General features: G+C 40.0%; 1 protein-coding gene across 2 annotated transcripts in view; it reads right to left on the bottom strand.

The window, feature by feature from the left end:
- Positions 1 to 3,623: 3,623 nt before the first annotated feature.
- The window catches only part of trim8 (tripartite motif containing 8), a 56,976-nt gene continuing 42,297 nt past the window's right edge, over positions 3,624 to 18,302 (bottom strand). Inside the window, exons 3-7 of one of the 2 annotated variants that reach the window (XM_012966677.3) lie at positions 17,168 to 17,263; positions 9,810 to 10,043; positions 8,523 to 8,554; positions 6,415 to 6,530; positions 3,624 to 5,964 (exon numbers count right to left, since the gene is read on the bottom strand). In XM_012966677.3, the coding sequence (XP_012822131.1) occupies positions 5,357 to 5,964; positions 6,415 to 6,530; positions 8,523 to 8,554; positions 9,810 to 10,043; positions 17,168 to 17,263 (1,086 nt within the window). In that variant the 3' untranslated portion in view covers positions 3,624 to 5,356. 2 annotated transcript variants of the gene reach the window in all.

Here is an 18,302-nt window from a genome sequence, read left to right on the forward strand (position 1 = left end):
CCTGTTAGAGGAAATGTACTTCTCAGCTTTTTAGCCAGAGTGATTACATACTAAGGATGAAGGATTTATATTTTTGGGAAGTGAACGAAATGCATTGCAACAAAGAGCTAGGTAATCTGTCTAGACATTTCTAATTACTGGGGCTTTTTAGCTTGTTGCTTTTTGCTGAAATTAATATTTTGTTAGCCGTCTGTGTGTCACAACAGGGCAGTGTTTTTAACCTTTTTTTCGATGACAAAATTCAGAATTGGCCTTGACCCAAAGAAGAAATTTTACATTAAACTGGATTATGGGTGGTCTCCAAACAGCACTTATTGGTTAAGTATTGCTACAATAGGGTATTATTTCATGCCATGAACTATTATAGGAGAGAAAGGGAGCATATATCTTAGAAAGCACATTATAATAACCAGTTACTGATTGATGATTATTAATCCTGTAAGCACATTACAACAGTGCTGTTTTTGTAGCTTAGTTAAGTGTTATGTTTATTGCAAAATTATTGGAATGTGAAAACTTTTTAGGAGTGTCCATCCTTTTCTGCAAGGAATGTAGTTGCACACATAGGAATGGCACGCAGAGGCAGCTAATTCTCTATTAAATATGCAAACACTGTAAAATGTAAGATGGGGTACAACCTGTTCCTCTATTGCCCCTAATTCAAAAATGCCATCTGTCTGCACATCTTCATGTAATTGACCAACAATATAAGAAAGCCAAGATGTGCAAAGGCATTTACTCTGTGGCGGCAGACCTTTACAGCAGACTGATACTGTACAACAGGCCATATACAATATGGCCACCTTTCTACTGTGCAGCCTAAAGCAAAGAAGCTTTAGAGCTGCAGTTTCTCTTTGTCACGTACCATACGCTGGCCATCATGGTACATCTGTAGATTTTTCCAGCCTGCCTTAAAGATGGACCAATTGATATCCCTGGTAAAATTAGATGTGGAACTTCTGGCCACATTATCAGTATATGTATTGCCAGGTTTAATTATGGCATATTCCCCCTGTATGTAAAAAAATGCAATAAAGTTTGCCCATGAACAGTAAATAGGTGACCAGTAAATGTTACCAGGGCAAACTTAGTGCCTTTTGTTACATAACCCCCATAGTGCTTTTTCCGATTGTATGCACATAATAATGTCTATGTCCTTATCCAGAAACCTGTTATCCAGAAAGCTAAAAATTCCAAGAAGACCATCTCCTGCAGAGTCCATTATAAGCAAATCTATTTTTTAAAAAAGTATTTCCTTTAACCCCTGACATAATAAAAAAAAAAAAACCTGGTAACTAAGCTGCATGAAATCATTTTGGGGACAAAACAATCCTACTGAGTTTATTTAATGTTTACATTTTTTTAGTAGATTTAAGGGATGGCAATTCAAAGTATGGTGAAAAGAAATAAAATTTATTTGAGATATATATATATATATATATGGAATTTCTGAATTTTATGGAATTTGGCTTTTTATGTGAGTTATATATGCTATAGTGAGGGTCTGTTATTTTCTCTCTCCTACACTAAGAACTTTCTATTAAAGAAATGCAAAGTTCTGCCATAAAAAACAAAAGGAGGGCCACATCCAGCCCATGGGTATCTCTAGCTGGACATCCCTGATCTAGATTATTGCTAAAAATTATGACTATAGAATTCTTAAACCTACACAAACAAAAAAAATAAATAAAAAAAAAGCAAAAAAACAGAGAGCAGGCGCAATATAAACCCCATGAGCATTTCTTTGGGTTGCCCAAGTTGTAATGCAGAGTTGCTCACAAATAACAGATGCTGGGTGCCCCATACATACCAAAACAGGCTAAAACAAAACGCATAGTCCCCCTGCTAAGGCTCAGTGATTTGAGACAAAGACATATCCGCATTGCTGCTGGAACTGCATGCTGATGACTGGGTTGCGACCTTCCTGAATATTAAAAGAATTACTTCCATAGTAATATTCACTGGTATTTCAATTCCACATTACCCCCGGAGACCACAGCAAAGTAGGTTTCAATAAAATTGATAATAATTAAATACTGAAAGTTTCCTTATATAGATTGTAATGTACAATTTTACTCCAAATATTGCACATTTTACTTAAAAGGGACAGAATACAAAAATATTATTGGTTAATATACTCATTATGTATACTATAGGGGTTTAGACTATACGCAAAGGGAGGTTCCTGTTGCTGCTTTGCTTGGTATTTACCAGAAAATATTAGATGGGGACCCCGACTCGCCCAGTGGCAGACCATAGTAGCATAGCTAAAGGTGCATTTGGGGAGAATCTGGATTGTCAGTTGCCAGCAGGGAATCAGCAGGTTCTCCCTTCCCCAGACCTCAACAAACATGATTAGTCAGAAACATCTTCAGAACGGGGTTCTCTGGATAAATGTTTTGATTCTAAAAAAGTACAGGGTACCCCACATAAGGCATCACGGTTGGCACCATTTTTAGCTTCTTTGAGCAAGGACTTTCTGTATAGTTTGGCTTCATAAAATGCAGATTTGGTTCATTAGTTTCCCTGGCAGTAATTTATCTTCCAATTTCCAGCGCATTCCTATTATTTAGACAAGTGAAACCTGCAAGACTATGACCCATAGCATAACCTTATAGAAGTTAATGGGGACCTATTCAGTGTGTATGCAAGGTAGAATGGCACCAGGGTACCAAGTCCTGGTTCGGCTCAATGTAAAAGCAATTGTTTTGCAATGTTACCTAGTCTAACCAATACCCATTCATACTGGCATGGGGCTGATATGGCATTTGATTTATACTACTAACCAAGAATGACATTAAATCTCTTATTGGTTTTTATTGTACGTAAGTCAATCGAATCTAATTGCTAACTGGCTACTGGGGCTTTGGCCAGTGCTTGTATACAAATATAAAAATGTTTTAGTTGGAATGCTAGTACGGCTGGGGTCTGGCTGGAGCTGGTTGCCTAGGTAGCCCTAAAAATGTTGTTTTGCACCTTCTTCTGGATGAGCAGTAGGAAGTTTAACTGGAGGTTGGATTTTGTGGCTATTTGTTATTTTTCTACCCTTGATCAATATATAATAAAAGCATACTTCCCATCAAATGGATTTCAACTGCAATGGCTTGAAAACAGGAAAAAGTTATATATGTTTTTGAAGCTCTACTATCATACTTAAACGTTGAATGAACCAGTCATACAGGCTGATGCCCTTTCAACTCTTCTATTGGCCATGGCCTGGCAAAAGATCATCTCCCACAGCTTCTACTGCTAAATCCATAAGCAGAAGAGATTCAGTTAAGTTGACATTAGAAGATATTTAGCAAGGTCACCAAACGAGCAGATCTTTGATATAGGGCCAAACAATCAATGGGAATACCCAAGCAGCACATTAATGAGCAGATGTGGCGCTTGGTCCAAGGGGAAAATCAAACCTGCCCGATCAACACCTGCCCGATTGTTGTCCAGATATTAGTCAGGTAGGCCCGTTGGAGGGCCCCATACACAGGCAGATAAGCTACTAAACCGGTCTGAGGGGCCCAAATTAGCAACTTTAATCTGCACGTGTATGGCTACCTCAGAGACCACCTATTGCACAAGCACAGACCAATAAAGCACGTAGCCAGGATGACATCAGGCGCTGGTTCGTTTATAAAAAGAATTTTATTTACTTTTTTTTTTTGTTTGTTTGTTTTGACCGAGTAAAGCGGGACTGCTGTTTTAGGAGGAGCATGATATGAGAAAGAGTTTACCGCTAGGTCCAACACTGTGAGAGAGGCAGGGGACACAGGATGGTGTTACTGCATTCGATGCTGCTGCCATGCAGAACTCTCGGATCCCGTTTGTCCGCTTGTTCGGTTTGTACCTCAGCGCGTGCCTTCCGTAATGCGAGTCCGTTTGTTCTTTCCATTATAGTCCCTTAGCAACATACAGTACAAAGTCTTATTGCTGTAATATTACAATATGGCATTAACTGGTTTTGTTTTTTCTTTTAAATAACGCTGCCAAAAGAAAATAAAAGGAAAAAGTGCTTGGACCTTACACTGTACATACATACATTTGCTTGAAATCTTTTTGTTCCTTTTTTTTTTGCATTATTATTGTTATTTATAATGGTTGTGGCACTCCAGAAATGATACCTTTCTTATGTAAAGCAAAACTTTTTTTTTTTTCTATTTTTTTTTTGTGAAGGAAACTTTGAATTGCACTTTTTTTTTTTTACATGTATTTGGAATGTTAAAAATGTTTTGTTTTCTTTTTTTAAATAAAGTTTAAGAAATAATTGCTCTACTTTTTTTTTAAGCTAAAAGACCATTTACCAATTAGGGCCTCATAAATGCCTGCAGGTACATGTCGTTTTTTTGAATGTAACCTTGGTCCATAAATTTGTATATTGAGAAAGAAGATTTCATTTTTGCTCTTTTTTTTTTATCTTTTCCCTTTTTTTATTTTTTTTTTTTAATAGTTAAACTACCTTTAAAGTATTACATAAAGAATCGAAGTAAGAAAACATTACCCTGTAATTCATTTTATGTTATATACAATGTGTTTCTTTTTAACACATCTCCATGTCCCTGCTTTTGTTTGGTAATTCCCAACATCTGCAAAAATACAGACATATTTGTGTGATGGGTTAGACTACTATTCACTTCCCCCCATGCAGGAGGGAGAATGGATTTATTGGTTGCCACGTATTAATTCATTCTTACAGCAATGTATCTGTGTTGTAAATTAACACCCGCACCAGAAATAGCTCCAAACAAGCAGGAAGTCGGAAATTTCTGCATCTCTGTTGCACACTGAGAACTCAGAGGGACAGATTCTCTCCCTGCAAACAAATTTCAGCTTGTTTAATTTCCCTTTTTCTTTTATTCTGTCGTTTGCACGATGCTCTGATCACTGTGTATTTACACATCTCTGAAACCCTGGTATTAAAAAGGAAAGTGTCTGTATGATAAGTGGCCTTTTAACTTAAAATGCTTCTATCACAAATGACAGTTCAGTTATTCCTAAAAGCAACAAAGTAAAATGAAAACGGAAGATAAAAAAAAAGAAAAAAAACACACACCAGGAAACATCAAGGGCTGTTTTGCATCAAATGATAGACATCAGCAGAAAAACTACAAAGCATTAGAAAGAAGAAAAAATAATAACAGGGTTTCTTTGCTAGATGAGGAAGGGAAGAAAAAAAAAATCACCCTCAAAAATTATTGGAATTTAAAAAGAAAAGTGAAAGAGAGAGAGAAACAGAGCTCCTATGGTAACCACATTTAGTAGCACAGTGGCACTCCATAACTAAATATGTTAAGTTTGCTCCATTTCAGTTTTGGGGTGTCTTTATCAATGCATATTTAACAAGCCTAGCTTATGCTATTGGTTAACTGGTGACATAGTGCTTGGTGGCAGGCTGCCCATAGACCCTATAGAAGTCTTGGCGGCCATGCTGTTGGGAAGCATCAATCCATTCTCTGACAGCAAGTCCTGGAAGCGACTGAGTTACTGAAGGGGTGGGTGGAAGAGGATGAGAGTATTCCTGGGAAGAGACTGTCCAGGGGAAGTGACCAGACCTAGGGTAGGGCTGATGGCCACTGTGGTTGGACACGGAGGAACAATAACAGTTGTCCACAGAGCAGACCAGAATCTTACGCCCTCCATATTGGGAGAGCACAGACTGTTGAGATGATGTGCTGTTGGGGTAATGGGATGGATTGAAGACAGAATTGGAGTGGACTGGCTGAGGGCCACTGGGAAGTCCAACTATGTGCTGGGTGGAGCTGCAAGGCACCATGGGTTGTGCAGACTGGCCCTCACCAGAGGAAGAACCCTGGCTTATGTACTGGCCACTAACAGTCCCCGATGCTGGGTCAAGAAAGTTGCCCTCTGGAAAGGCAGCTGAATGCTTGCGTTTCTCTGCACCCGAGCTGCTCACACTGCAGGAGTACATAGGGATGCTCTGTAGAAACGGCACTGGTGTGTTGAAAGGACCTGGGGGAAAAAAACAATTATTTTACCAGTTTGTTTTTATCATTTATCATGGGGCTAGACTCAAACAATTAGTGAAATCATTGTTACAGAATGAAATCAGAAAAGAATTAGCAATACATCGTTACCACCATCATCTTTTATTTTTAAACTATTCACATTGTTGTGATTACGGTTGCCCTTCGGGCGCTTTATACCTACTGCCTTTTAAGCACCATCTTCTGTGACCTCATTAATGTATCATGACATTACCATGACGGCGCCACAACTTGAGCCATGATTAGTCTGTATATATTACTTTATTTGTACCAGTCATTAGATCCAGCATTAGAGGAGCACTTGCCTAGAATCTTGGGGCTCAAGCCTTACCACTGAGACTGAAATAATAAAAATACAAAACTCTATATTTTCTTTCAGGGCCAGTGCCCACGCATCAGAGATATCACAATATACCTTCCAGCATCTTCCGCAACTGCTTTTCTTTCTTGGCAATCTCGCTCAGGAAAAGTTTAGAGTTCAGGTGGCCAATTTTGGGAGGAGGAAGACTACCTCCTGTGCAATTCTGAGTCCTGTGATGGAAAGAAAGAAACATTTTGTGCCTTATTCAGCGTTCCCAAATGATATGGAAAATAAAAATATTTCAGTGATGGCTTCCTCACCCCTAATCCAATCAGAATATAGCTTTTAACTAATTTAAGGCACAGATTGATTGCTAATCTAACTGCTGTTTTGCCACTACTGTTTACTTGAAAATGCAGCAAATGTTGCACCTGTTTCTTTATTACCCCTTAAGTCTTTAAAAGGATGTGTTTTATACAGCAGCTGTACAGTGAGATGTGTTCCTCTAAACGTGTAACAATAGCCTAAAATGCCCCAGAATACCTTTGGATAGCCCACTGTTGCCGACATCATGCACAGTGATCATCAATTTGCACATGAAACATTCTGAGCTCTGTATATTAACTGGAATAGGACAATTGTGCCACAAACCTAAGACGTTGCTTTGTGAGTATTTATTTGCCCTCTTACGGACAAGTAATGCTAAAAAATGCACACTTCCAGTTGCTAACCTTTCGTTCATTCCAGCTCATGTAGTACAGTGCCATTTCGAAACTATACTGTACTGTGCATATACCCAGCCCAACATGTTGATAAGAACTCCTTTAAAGACATCATTGTCACAGGTTTGCATGCAAAAAAAACACAAAAACAACTGAACTGTAAGAGCACAATAACCATTGGGTGAAAAAAACACTAATAAATTTACGTTAAAGCTGGCCATACACGCACCGATAATATCGTACGAAACCTCGTTTCGTACGATATTCGGTGCGTGTATGGCAAGTCGGCGAGTCGACCGATATCGCAGGAACCTGCTGATATCGGTCGACTCGCCGATCGGCCAGTTAAAAGATTTTGATCCGGCGCCATAGAAGGCGCCTGAGCAAAATCTGCCGTTTCAGCGCTGAATCGTTTGTGGCTGATTGTATGATCTTTCATGCGACCGATGGTAGCACAAAAGATCGCAAATCGCCACGTGTGTGGCCACCTTTAAGCTCTTGCAACATGTAGCATGCCCCTCTAATCCACTAGTACCAACACGCTGCCAAGAGAGGAGCTGTACCCAGAAGAGAACGGCAGTGGCCCATCAATACAGTTCTGGGCCTGATGGATGGAATAGTGGTACCAGGGACTCAAACCCTGCAGCAGGTCCATTTGTTAATAAAGTATTTGTATAGTGTTTTCATATTTCACTGTATCATCATCATCATTTATAGGTTTAAGTGATTGATCGCTAATTTGCAGTTTTATTCATTAAAATAGTAGGCTCTAATAAATATCTTGCTGGGGCCAAATACAACATGGTCTGAGAAAGAGAAAAGTATATAATTGTTTTACAAATGTACTGGTCTGTCATTAGCGTCAATGTCCAGTAAAAGTCAGCAGACAGTGCTTTATTGTCCATATACACAAATGCTATGCTGTTGGACCATCAATGCATCTTTATGGCACATTTGGGTCAGTCTGTATAGACCAGGGTTGCCCAAGAGGCTAGCAAATCATTTTAATGTTTCAGATAGGGATGCCATCCTGACACTTCTTTTCCCCCCAACACATCAGAGCTTTTAAGTACGGCTATACTGCTATGTTGGTGCTTATATAATGTTATGTGGGGTGATTCATGCTACATCTCCAACTTTGCAGACAAATCTGTAGAACATCAACATCTGGCATGTAGGCCAGTAAGTCAGAAAACCCCAAAAGTTAGCCTGTGTATCAAATTGACAGAAAAAAAAGCAGAAGGGCCTACAAGAAGTAGTCGTATATGTTTCAATTCAGATACACTTTCTGAAAAGACTGACTCTTATTAGTTTTATTTACTCATGATGTGCAGGAAAAGATAAACAAGATTGAAGATGAAAGGAATTCATGCATTCCCCCCTCTTCTTCTTTCAGCGCCCCCATTAAACTAAACAAAATATAGTCAGGGAGCACAGGGGTAAGTCAACAATCTGTGCAGCATACAATAACACACTACAGACTGGAAACGCTCAGCTTACCTGTCCATCAGGATTTTCACAGACTTTGTATTCTAGAAAAGAAAGAGAAATCCAATGAGAATGTTGTGAGTTATAATGATGAGGGATAGCTGCACATCTCCTAGATGCTTTGTTCAGCTTTGTGCTGCTATACAGAAGATTTTTAGTACGGGCCTATCCAACTAAATACAGAAGTAGTTAAAAACCATTACTGGCTGGCAGACAATGAAAAGCTATGAGCTCAACAATGGTCTAGCATGGATTCTACCAGGCTTGAAATGGCAATCTGTGGATTCAGGCAAATACCTAATGGGCTGCTTTAAGATGCCATAGGCAGTCCCTCTGGGGGGGCTGTTTGGGCATCTGTGTACTTGAAATGTCAGGGCATATTTTGGATCCCAGTTGGAACCTTGATTCTACCAAATAGCCCTCTATTACAGCAGCCATATTGTGAATGCAATATGCTCAACAATAAGAAACACTGCATTTTGTGTTTTGGTAGCAAGGGCTAGCTGTAGAGCAGTAAAGCATGGTGAGCACAGAACATTCCACATTTATGTGGAACAAGGATAACTGCAACTTTCTTTTACAGTCCTTAGCAACAGCTACCTGATGATATTCTATTGGTGTCTATAGGCTCAGCAGAGACACGCTATATAGTAGTTGCCACCTGTAAATGTATATACACACTAACAGAGGTATGGGATCCATTATAACAAAATGCTTGAGACCACAATGCCTTAAGGCTACTAAAAATAAGCCAGGACTGTAGCCTGCATATATGCTAGACTAGTTTTCAACAAGTGCAAGGTACTAGGCAAATGGTTTTCCTTAATCTATCGGCAGAGGAGGCATACTCTCTTCACACAGTAAGGTATGCCAACATATTTAAAGGGAAAGACAGCACTAAAAAATAGGATATATTTTACACAAGCACGTCAGATGGATTTTCTGACCAACCCAGTCAGTATCTGAATAAGCCTTAATGGATCTAGATAGGGTTTTGGTGGTCTGAGAAGACCAGTACATGGGTGAGTAGCCTTCTCATTAGACCACCAAAAACAGCACCTGAAACTATGAGTGTGCTGCTCTGTAACACAGTAGCTGTCCATTATTGCCTAACTCCCTACTCCTCTATACAGTAGCCAAGTTTTGGCAAGAAGAGAAGTGTTTTTAGGGTAGTGTTTTGCAAAGTGGGTATAGCTACTTAAGCTTAAGTGCTGACAATATCCATTTAAGCCTGTGCAAGAAGCTAGGCTTATAATAAATATGAGCAAGCTTTGGAAGAGTAAAAAGGGAGATTCTCACCTTCATGAAGTTGATATCTTCTGTTTTGTCAAACATGACCTGCACAGAGCTTAGCAGCTTTTTGGCCTCTTGCATTCGCTCGTTAAGTTGTAGAACTTGTGCTGCATTCTCATTGCAAAACTTGGCTTGTGCCTTGTCCAAAATATCCATTGTTTTCCGCAAATCCTCATCCAAAATCTGGTGCAACTTATCGTACTGCTGGCGCACCTCATCTTTCAGCTGGCTGACTTTTTCCTGTGTAAGAAACAAAGCGGAGAGAAAGAAGATTGTCAGCTAGAGCAGAAATGTACAGCATCAACCAGGCCGGCCTTTTTTTCAGGAATGGTTTGGCCATGCTCTGACCACTCACCCAATCATGCTCCCAGCTCTGATCACTGCTGCATGTACCCCAGGTTATTTTGGGTATGTCTTGGGCCTTTCTAGCTGCAGGGGTTAATTCTGGTGCAGAATTACTGTGACATGTGAGTTGACATGTCTGATAGAATGCGGACTGTTGTGTTTCTTACATAAGATGGCTAAGATAAAGATATCATAGTTTGTCCTGCCTCAAAAATCAGCTGTTCTGAAATTATCTATGACCATGTGTTCAAAGTGTGTAGTTTGGCCACACATGGACAGGAAGCAGAAGGAAGGTGTGTGAAAAGTCACTTCCTGTTGTCCAATAACCTTCCACACATACCATACCAAGTGTTGTGATAAACTGTAACCACACAGGCAAATTTCCCCCCCCCCCCCCCCCCAAACAGTGAGATACAACATGTTGGCACCGTGGGTCAAATCAATGACTTGTAGTGCTATGGTCCTAGGTTTGATTCCAGACAATGCACTGGCATTTGTATGTTCTACCTGTGGCTGCTTAGGTTTCCTTTTGGGTTCCTGATAAAACTGATCATAATGTGATAGGGACCTTAGATTGTAAGCTCCACAGGGACACAGACTGATGGGAATGATGTATAACCTCTGGAAAGTGCTGCGTAATATATATTGGTGCTATTTAAATAAAGTATAATAAAATACCATAGCTTCATCTTGCCGAAGTGACAAAGTCTGATTCTAAAGGAAAAAAAATCAGCAGAATCAGATTGCTCATTCTGTATGTGGCTGCAGGACTCTGGGAGGGGTGGGTGCTGTTGCCAAACAAATAACAGGGATTGGGGAGGAAGGATATGACAGCTGACCTAGAAGAATATTAAATTAAGGCAAGGAATTTCCACATTTTAGAAAGTTGACACAGTGACTCATTTCTGAACAGATGTTACTTGCAGTCTTACTAATCGCCCGAATGCCAACGCTCGCAAGGACGTGAGCGTACTGTAACAACATGCAGAGGGCATTGTGCCTGACTAGATCTGCTCACTTGGAAGGTTCTGGATATTATATACACACTCACCAGTTTGCACGCTACGTTCCACGTACAGTGGAAACATTGTTACTTGGTTCGGGCACAATTGCTGTGTTTGTGAAAAAAAAAAAAAAATAGCTACTACTGATAGGACTTTTCCATAAAGCTTTTCATTACTCACATTAGATAATATGACCCATATGCCAACGCTCATACAGGGGCACAGAAGTGCCTGATTTGAGGCCTTTACGTTGTAAACTTTCATCTCCCAGTCAGTAATAAGAGTTGCAGTTGATAGCAAGTAACTTAAAGGGATGGTTAACTTTTAATATGTTATAGAACAGCTTATCCTAAGCAACTTTTCAATTAGTCTTCATTATTTACAGTATAGTTTTTCAATTATTTGACTTCTTCTTATGACTCTTTCTTGCTTTCAAAAGGGGGTCACTGACCCCAGCAGCCAAAAATTATTGCTCTAGGCTACGGCTACAGTTTTTCTGTTATTGTTACTTTTTATTACTTATCTTTCTATTTAGCCCGTCATATATCAGTCACTCTCTCAAACCACTCCCTGGTTACTAAGGTAAATTGGACCCTAGCAACCAGATTGCTAAAATTCCAAATTGGAGAGCTGTGGAAGAAAAAGCTAAATAATTAAAAAAAAACAAAACAAAAAAAAAACCCCAATAATAAAAAAAATGAAGACCAACTGCAAACGGTCTTAGAATAGCTCTCTACATCATACTAAAAGTTAACTGAAAGGTGAACAACCCCTTTTATAGTGGCCACACATGCTCCAGTGTTTTTATACATCTGGATATCTCTGGCTGATCTTTATTATCAGGCATTTATGTGTGGTCCTCCCTAATGAGGGATTTGGCAGATCGGACACCGGAGCGATTGCAACACAACTGATTGGCCGAAAGGGAATATGAGATTGGCCAGTGTTCCAACACATGTATGGGGTCATCAGCCAACCAGGAAGCAAAAAGGCCAGCACTTCCACAAAGCAATAAAACAGATTAGCGCAGGGCTCTCTGCTGCTAAGAAGATAAGTGTAATTCAGACATCCATAGCGGGCCTACTGTACAGCACCCAACTATCAGGAATGCAGGTCCCTGCCAGTTGCCTAGAAAGCTGGCAGCCTGGCCCAAATATATACAGGAGGCCTTAAGTGTTTCATGGCTGCCACAATTCTTAACACACATGCATATGGCAGAATACAGCATGAAGCAACTGTAATACAAAGTAGGAAACACTGCACAGTATATAAACCCTTAGCAGATCAATGGGTGCCGTCACTATTTTCGCACACTCCCTATTTTCACAGCTCTGACATCATAGGCTCTAATCTCATTAGCAAGTATTGAGTCAAACTTTCCTGCTCATAAAGCCCAGTGAGTCAGCACAGGGATACAATTAAATACAAACACACAAGGTTTATTTAGATTCTATGAAGTCACAGAGTCAGGAAGTGAACTAGAACAATTAGCACATGGAAAGGGGCAGGAAGTCTTTAAAATTATGCAGAAACACAGAAAAAAAATAAAGGGGAAGTTCAACCTTCATAAAGAATACACGCTTCTGTTACTAAACCACAAACAATTGAAAAGAAAGCCTGGTTACAGGCTCTCTAACGTTTGATGAAGGTGAAGCAACCTTTTGCTGTGTGGGCAGTGACAGGTATGGCATCGGCAGGCTTGGACTGGCAATCTGTGGGTTCTGACAAATACCAGAGGGGCTGCTGTAAGATGCCGTAGACAGTCACTATTTATTGGGCTGGTGGGGGTGGGCTGTTTGGGTCTCTGTGTACTTGAAATACCAGATTCTGTTTTTAATCCCAGTCCAGACCTGGGTACCAGCTTGTCAGTGTGCACACAGAGCAGATTTTGGTGCAACAATTCATAGTTTTGGTTTCTGCACCAAAATCTGCAGCTGATGGGCCAATGCCCAGTGAGCACACAGCAAGGGACACAAGGTTGATAAAATACTATGAATGCCACTTGCCTTGGACTAATGCCAGACAGGGCTGATTTATGGCCTGTGAATAAATGCAGGCCAAGAATCAGCCCCTACGCTGGTACCAGCCCTTCCCTGTGCCTGCACCAAGAGCAATTGTGTCAGCCTGGGTGTAGGCACACAGGGCAGATTTCAGTGGCAAAACATGCAAGCATACATTTCAGCATCAAAATCTGCTTTGTGGGGCTGCACCTGGGCTGATGCAATGTTGTGCGCCACATTGGTTTCAATGGTCCAGTTCTTTGTGCCAGCCTTTTTCACTATGCAGTGATTCATTTGAAACAAATGTCCATCACAGACCTACATAAGGAAAAAGGGTAAACTAGTCTTTCTTAAACAAAATTTTTTTTTCATGTAATTGATCAAACTTTTAAACTGGTGTCTGATTGCTAGGGTAACTGACTTAGCAACCAGGAAGTGGATTATTATGGGTGTCTCTTTACCTTCTATTCAGACTCTCTGCCATTTAACTTGTTGCCTGGTTGCTACGTCAGGTACCCAGATTAGGGGAGAAGGGGTTTCTGTCTGCCAGTGAATTGGCCACAGTTAAATGAAATCATTACCATTAAAATGCAATTTACAGCATAATAATCACTACGATTATTAAGCTATGGATCACATGCTTTAAAATAACTCTTTCTGTAAGTGATGCCTTAAATAAAAGCTATTTCCATTGCCTCGCCCTACAAGCTGATAATGATGTATATCTGGACCCAACTCAGAAATTTACAATGATGTATCTGTCAGAGGATTTGAGTGTTTAGCACTTGTGACATCATGCGAGTTACATGTGAGGCTTAAGGAGGCACGGAGAGTGGGGCTCGGATTTCTGTGTATGGACTGGAGCAGAGCTTGGGTGCAGCACGTTGCCAGATTAGTGATCCAACCTTTAGACACAGTCAGGGAGGATGAGTGACACAGGCCAGTCTGTCATGCCATCTGTGCTGGGGTGTGCATTGTTTATCTGCGCTTACACCACCACGCAAACACCAATTGTACCCAAGGACTCTGCGGTAATGCAAAGTTTGAGATTTGTATGTGCACGATTATATCCGCACACGTATGATTTCATGTTCCCATACAGAGAACAATTCATCACTCAAATCAGTCCCTGGTACACTAATGCTTATGATCTAATTTCCCTTTCATGTAAACACAAATACCAGCTTCAATTTCACGAAAAGCCAGTTAAAACCTACTAATATATTCTTGGATATGGGCAGAAATGTAGAACCAGGCTCAGATGGAGGCAGGATGGATACTTTTTGTTTTTAATAAGGAAATATCTATGGTTTTTGTGAACTAAACTGGGCAGAATTTGAAAATAAAACTACTTCCTGGTTCAAATGAGCAAAATCAAGCAAAGCAGCAGGGCAATGATAGGCCCTCTGTATAAATAAACCCATCCCTATCCCCAGCTACAGACTTTTATGTTTTTAGATAAAAAAAAAATCTCATTATACAAAGACTTAGTGGATTTCCGATTTATTTGAATTTGCTCGTTGGAACTATACTTTCCAGTTATTAGTCTGGTCAAAACTGTAGGGGGTTTGCATGCAGTTAGCTCTACTATATAAAGTAAATAATGTACCCCCTCTTGTAAAATAAAGGGTTAAAAGTCACCATGGAGTTCCATGACCATATAAAAGCATTAGGCCAAGTGCTTTTATACAGGTCATAGAAGTCTGAGGTAACTTCTAATATCCTCATATATAATAACAGGGGGTACATTAATATAATACAAGGGTCAGTGATTGATGTGATAGAAGTTACATCACTAAGCACCAATTCTAACTGATGACATCACTAAGTACAGAAGAATACTATGATTTATATGTATTTAAAACCTAGTGAACTATTAGCATTCATGATAGTTTAGGAAACAGAAAGTAACCCATTTGCCTAGGAGGTTTTCCAATAAAACTTGCTTCCAGTGTATAGTACCCATGAGCCAGATCTGCTAGTCATTCACCAGCTTTATGCAATTACCCAGGTCCTGCCTTACTTCTTCAGTCTCCCAGAGTGCTGCTCTCCCCCTTGGTGTATACAAATATATGCACATACAGGATTTTGCACATGTACCTACGGGGCCCTAAATGGATAAAGTCAGAGAGTCAGTGCTTAATGATGCACTGAGCTGGTGTATAACTGAAGTGTGAAGCAGCTCCATGTAGTGGTTTCTATACACTGTGTGTAGCAGACATTTAGGGCACTTACGCATATGAACCAAAATGAAAGTTTTGGATAGCCTGAAAAAACATGAATTTGCCATTTGTCAGAGCTACAACATCCAATTCAGCACTCGCTTGCTCAGCCCAGAGAGCTCCAGTGAATCCATGACTTCTATTGTTTTGGCTGTGAAGAGAGTCTTTCTGAAAGCGATCTGCCCATTCAAATCACATCATTGAAACACTGACAGCTTAAATTAATTGCCTTTGCCCAATTCACATTCATTTAAATAGCAAATTCAGTGATGCCCTGTTTCTGTTCCTGAAGATAATAGTCTTCAGCACAAACCACCGTCAATTATGGATGATAATGACAGTTGCTGAGGAACATGTTTTGGAGCATAACAATGGGAGAATGCAGGGGATACGCTGGTAACAGATACAGGTACTGCAGTCTATAAACAGCTCTGTTAGACTGTAAGGGAAGCTTGCATGGCAATCATAAAGTCAAGCAATATTCCGGGTAAACCTCTTCACAAAAGGAAAATTTCATGACAAATATCAGAATATTCAATTTCTAGAGGATTTATTTAAAACATCCAGGCTACTATTTATTCCCATGAACAAAAACTCCTTCAGTGCCATATCTAAGCTCATACTAAACTACTGAAATACTGTATACTAATTTTAACATGCTAAACAGGACTTGTACCACCTTTTTGAAGAGCATGTATATTGTATAGCTTGTGCATGTAATGTCTTCCCTAATGAATTATTATTGTCTTTTTAGGGCAATGGCAGAAGGGACTACATCAGGGCCATTTATATTTAGGCAAATGGGTGGACACTTTTCTGGCTACTAGAAAAAATATGGCAGTTAAAGTAGCGCAATCTACCACTGCCTTAAGTAAGCTGTTTATGGGGCACCTTTAAACCAAAAAGGAAACATGGCAGCTACCAGAGCATGAATATTGACTCAGTAAATATGTCAAGGGAATAAACTGTACTCACTTAAAGCACAGCAAATTAAAGGAGCACAAAACCTTCACACTGAATTTTTAAATAAGCAAGTCCCTACAGAAGCCCCCTTAGCCCCACCTTAACCACACTGCAGTCTGCCTAAATAGTCCATTGGAGCCCTGTACTGGTGCTGTAACTGCATAATTGCATAGCAGGGTTGATGGCTGATATCAAGTTCTAGTTTCTGCTCAAGCCAGGGGCAAGTGCAGTGGAACTTGGTTTGGTTATGGCTTCCACTGTGCATGTTCCTGGTTGCAACCCTGCCGTTATGGATCCATAATGAAATGGAATAATGGTGGTTTTGTTCTTTATGTATAAAGGTTTCACTTGAAGGGTTAATATATGGTAAAGGTTACTTTAAATTAATGTTCACAACTATTAAAATATATAGATTCATCGAAAAGCAATGATGTATTTTGCTGGCGGTGGGGAGGGAGGTAAGTCTTTTTCATAGCATGAAATAGAACAAAGCCACCAGATACAAACAAATGATGTTTATTATTTAAAAAGAAAATTACTTTTGGAACAAAGCATCTTCCAGAATTGATAGCAGCAGCATTCTAAACAGCAAAGATGGCCCCACAGCACATCAGGGGTTGGACATAAAGACAAGGGGCATGAAAACAATGTTTTTATCTTGGACAAAAACACTGGAATTTGATATGCTCTTTACCAAGCTTAATGGATGCATCTGGAAACACAGCTACACCCTTTTTTCACAATGGAATGAAAGATGTTCTTTGAACAAGATGCATCAATAAGGTGCTCTATCTGTACTTGCTGAAGGCCTTTCTGAAACATGTACCCACCTCAACCAGTCTCTTGTCGGATTCCAGTTTATACAGCTGGTCTTCAATATCCTGCTCCCTTTCTTCCAGTCGGTCCTGCTGCTTAATCAGCATCTTCTGCAAAAGCAAGACATTGCGGGTCAGCACATTACCCAACAAAAGCTTCACAGAAGGGTCTTTACAAACAAAAATGGCACTGACATATACACAAAGCTGGCATGTTACTATATACAATACATGTCACAATATCTTTGTAGATTCGATGCGAACAAAAAATAAATAAATAAAAGTTCCCCATGTTGTCAGTATCTGATGTGGAAATAGGTTACAGATGCATCACCAGAGCTGTACTCAAAATGCAGTTTAGGAATATACTCCATAATCGTTGTTGGTACGACACCAACAAAATTATTAATTAAGGGCTTTAATAGAATTATACATTTCCTATGAAGCATTCGTCAGATTATGGGCAACATGGCAGCTCCAAAATGCAAAAAACAAAGATAGACACTTACAAGAAATCACTCAGGCCAACAGTAAATATATCATTCTGGATACTTATTAACAAAACAACCTTATACTAGTGTTATTATTTCAATTTTCCCCTATAATGGGAGATAGGGCCTCTGAGATTCCACATTACTAAGGGAATTTTAATCTATTCTGTTTCAGTGCTTTCCCCTTGTTTGTGGAGCATGGCAACTCCCACATAGTAACTCTTGCTTGTCTGAATGCTACACCTTACTTAACATAAAACCAATTCCGATTTGACTGTGGAAAGGCTATGTAACATTGATATACTGTCTGATTAGGATATCATGAGCCCAGGCTTGCACTGGGATTCAAAATAGGCCCCGGCATTTCAAGTACACAGAGGCCCAAACAGCCCGCCACCCAGGGCCGGATTTGTTTTCTGGGCGCCCCTAGGCCACCCCCGTTTTTTCTCCCTTCTGTCTTTCCCTCCTTAAGCCACATTTCTTTCTTTACTTCATTGTAAAGCACAGAAATCTAAATGCTTGGTTCCCCTGGTGGCCTCGTCCAACCCTGAATTATTCACTGGATAACCTTGCTCTTAGCAAGGACAGGCCCCAGCCTATCATGAGGAAGGCACTGTGGCCTGTGGCCCTGTGATAAATAAATCCCCTGCGATTTTCAT

This window comes from Xenopus tropicalis, chromosome 7 (assembly GCF_000004195.4).
Source record: "Xenopus tropicalis strain Nigerian chromosome 7, UCB_Xtro_10.0, whole genome shotgun sequence".
Lineage (NCBI taxonomy): Eukaryota > Metazoa > Chordata > Amphibia > Anura > Pipidae > Xenopus > Xenopus tropicalis.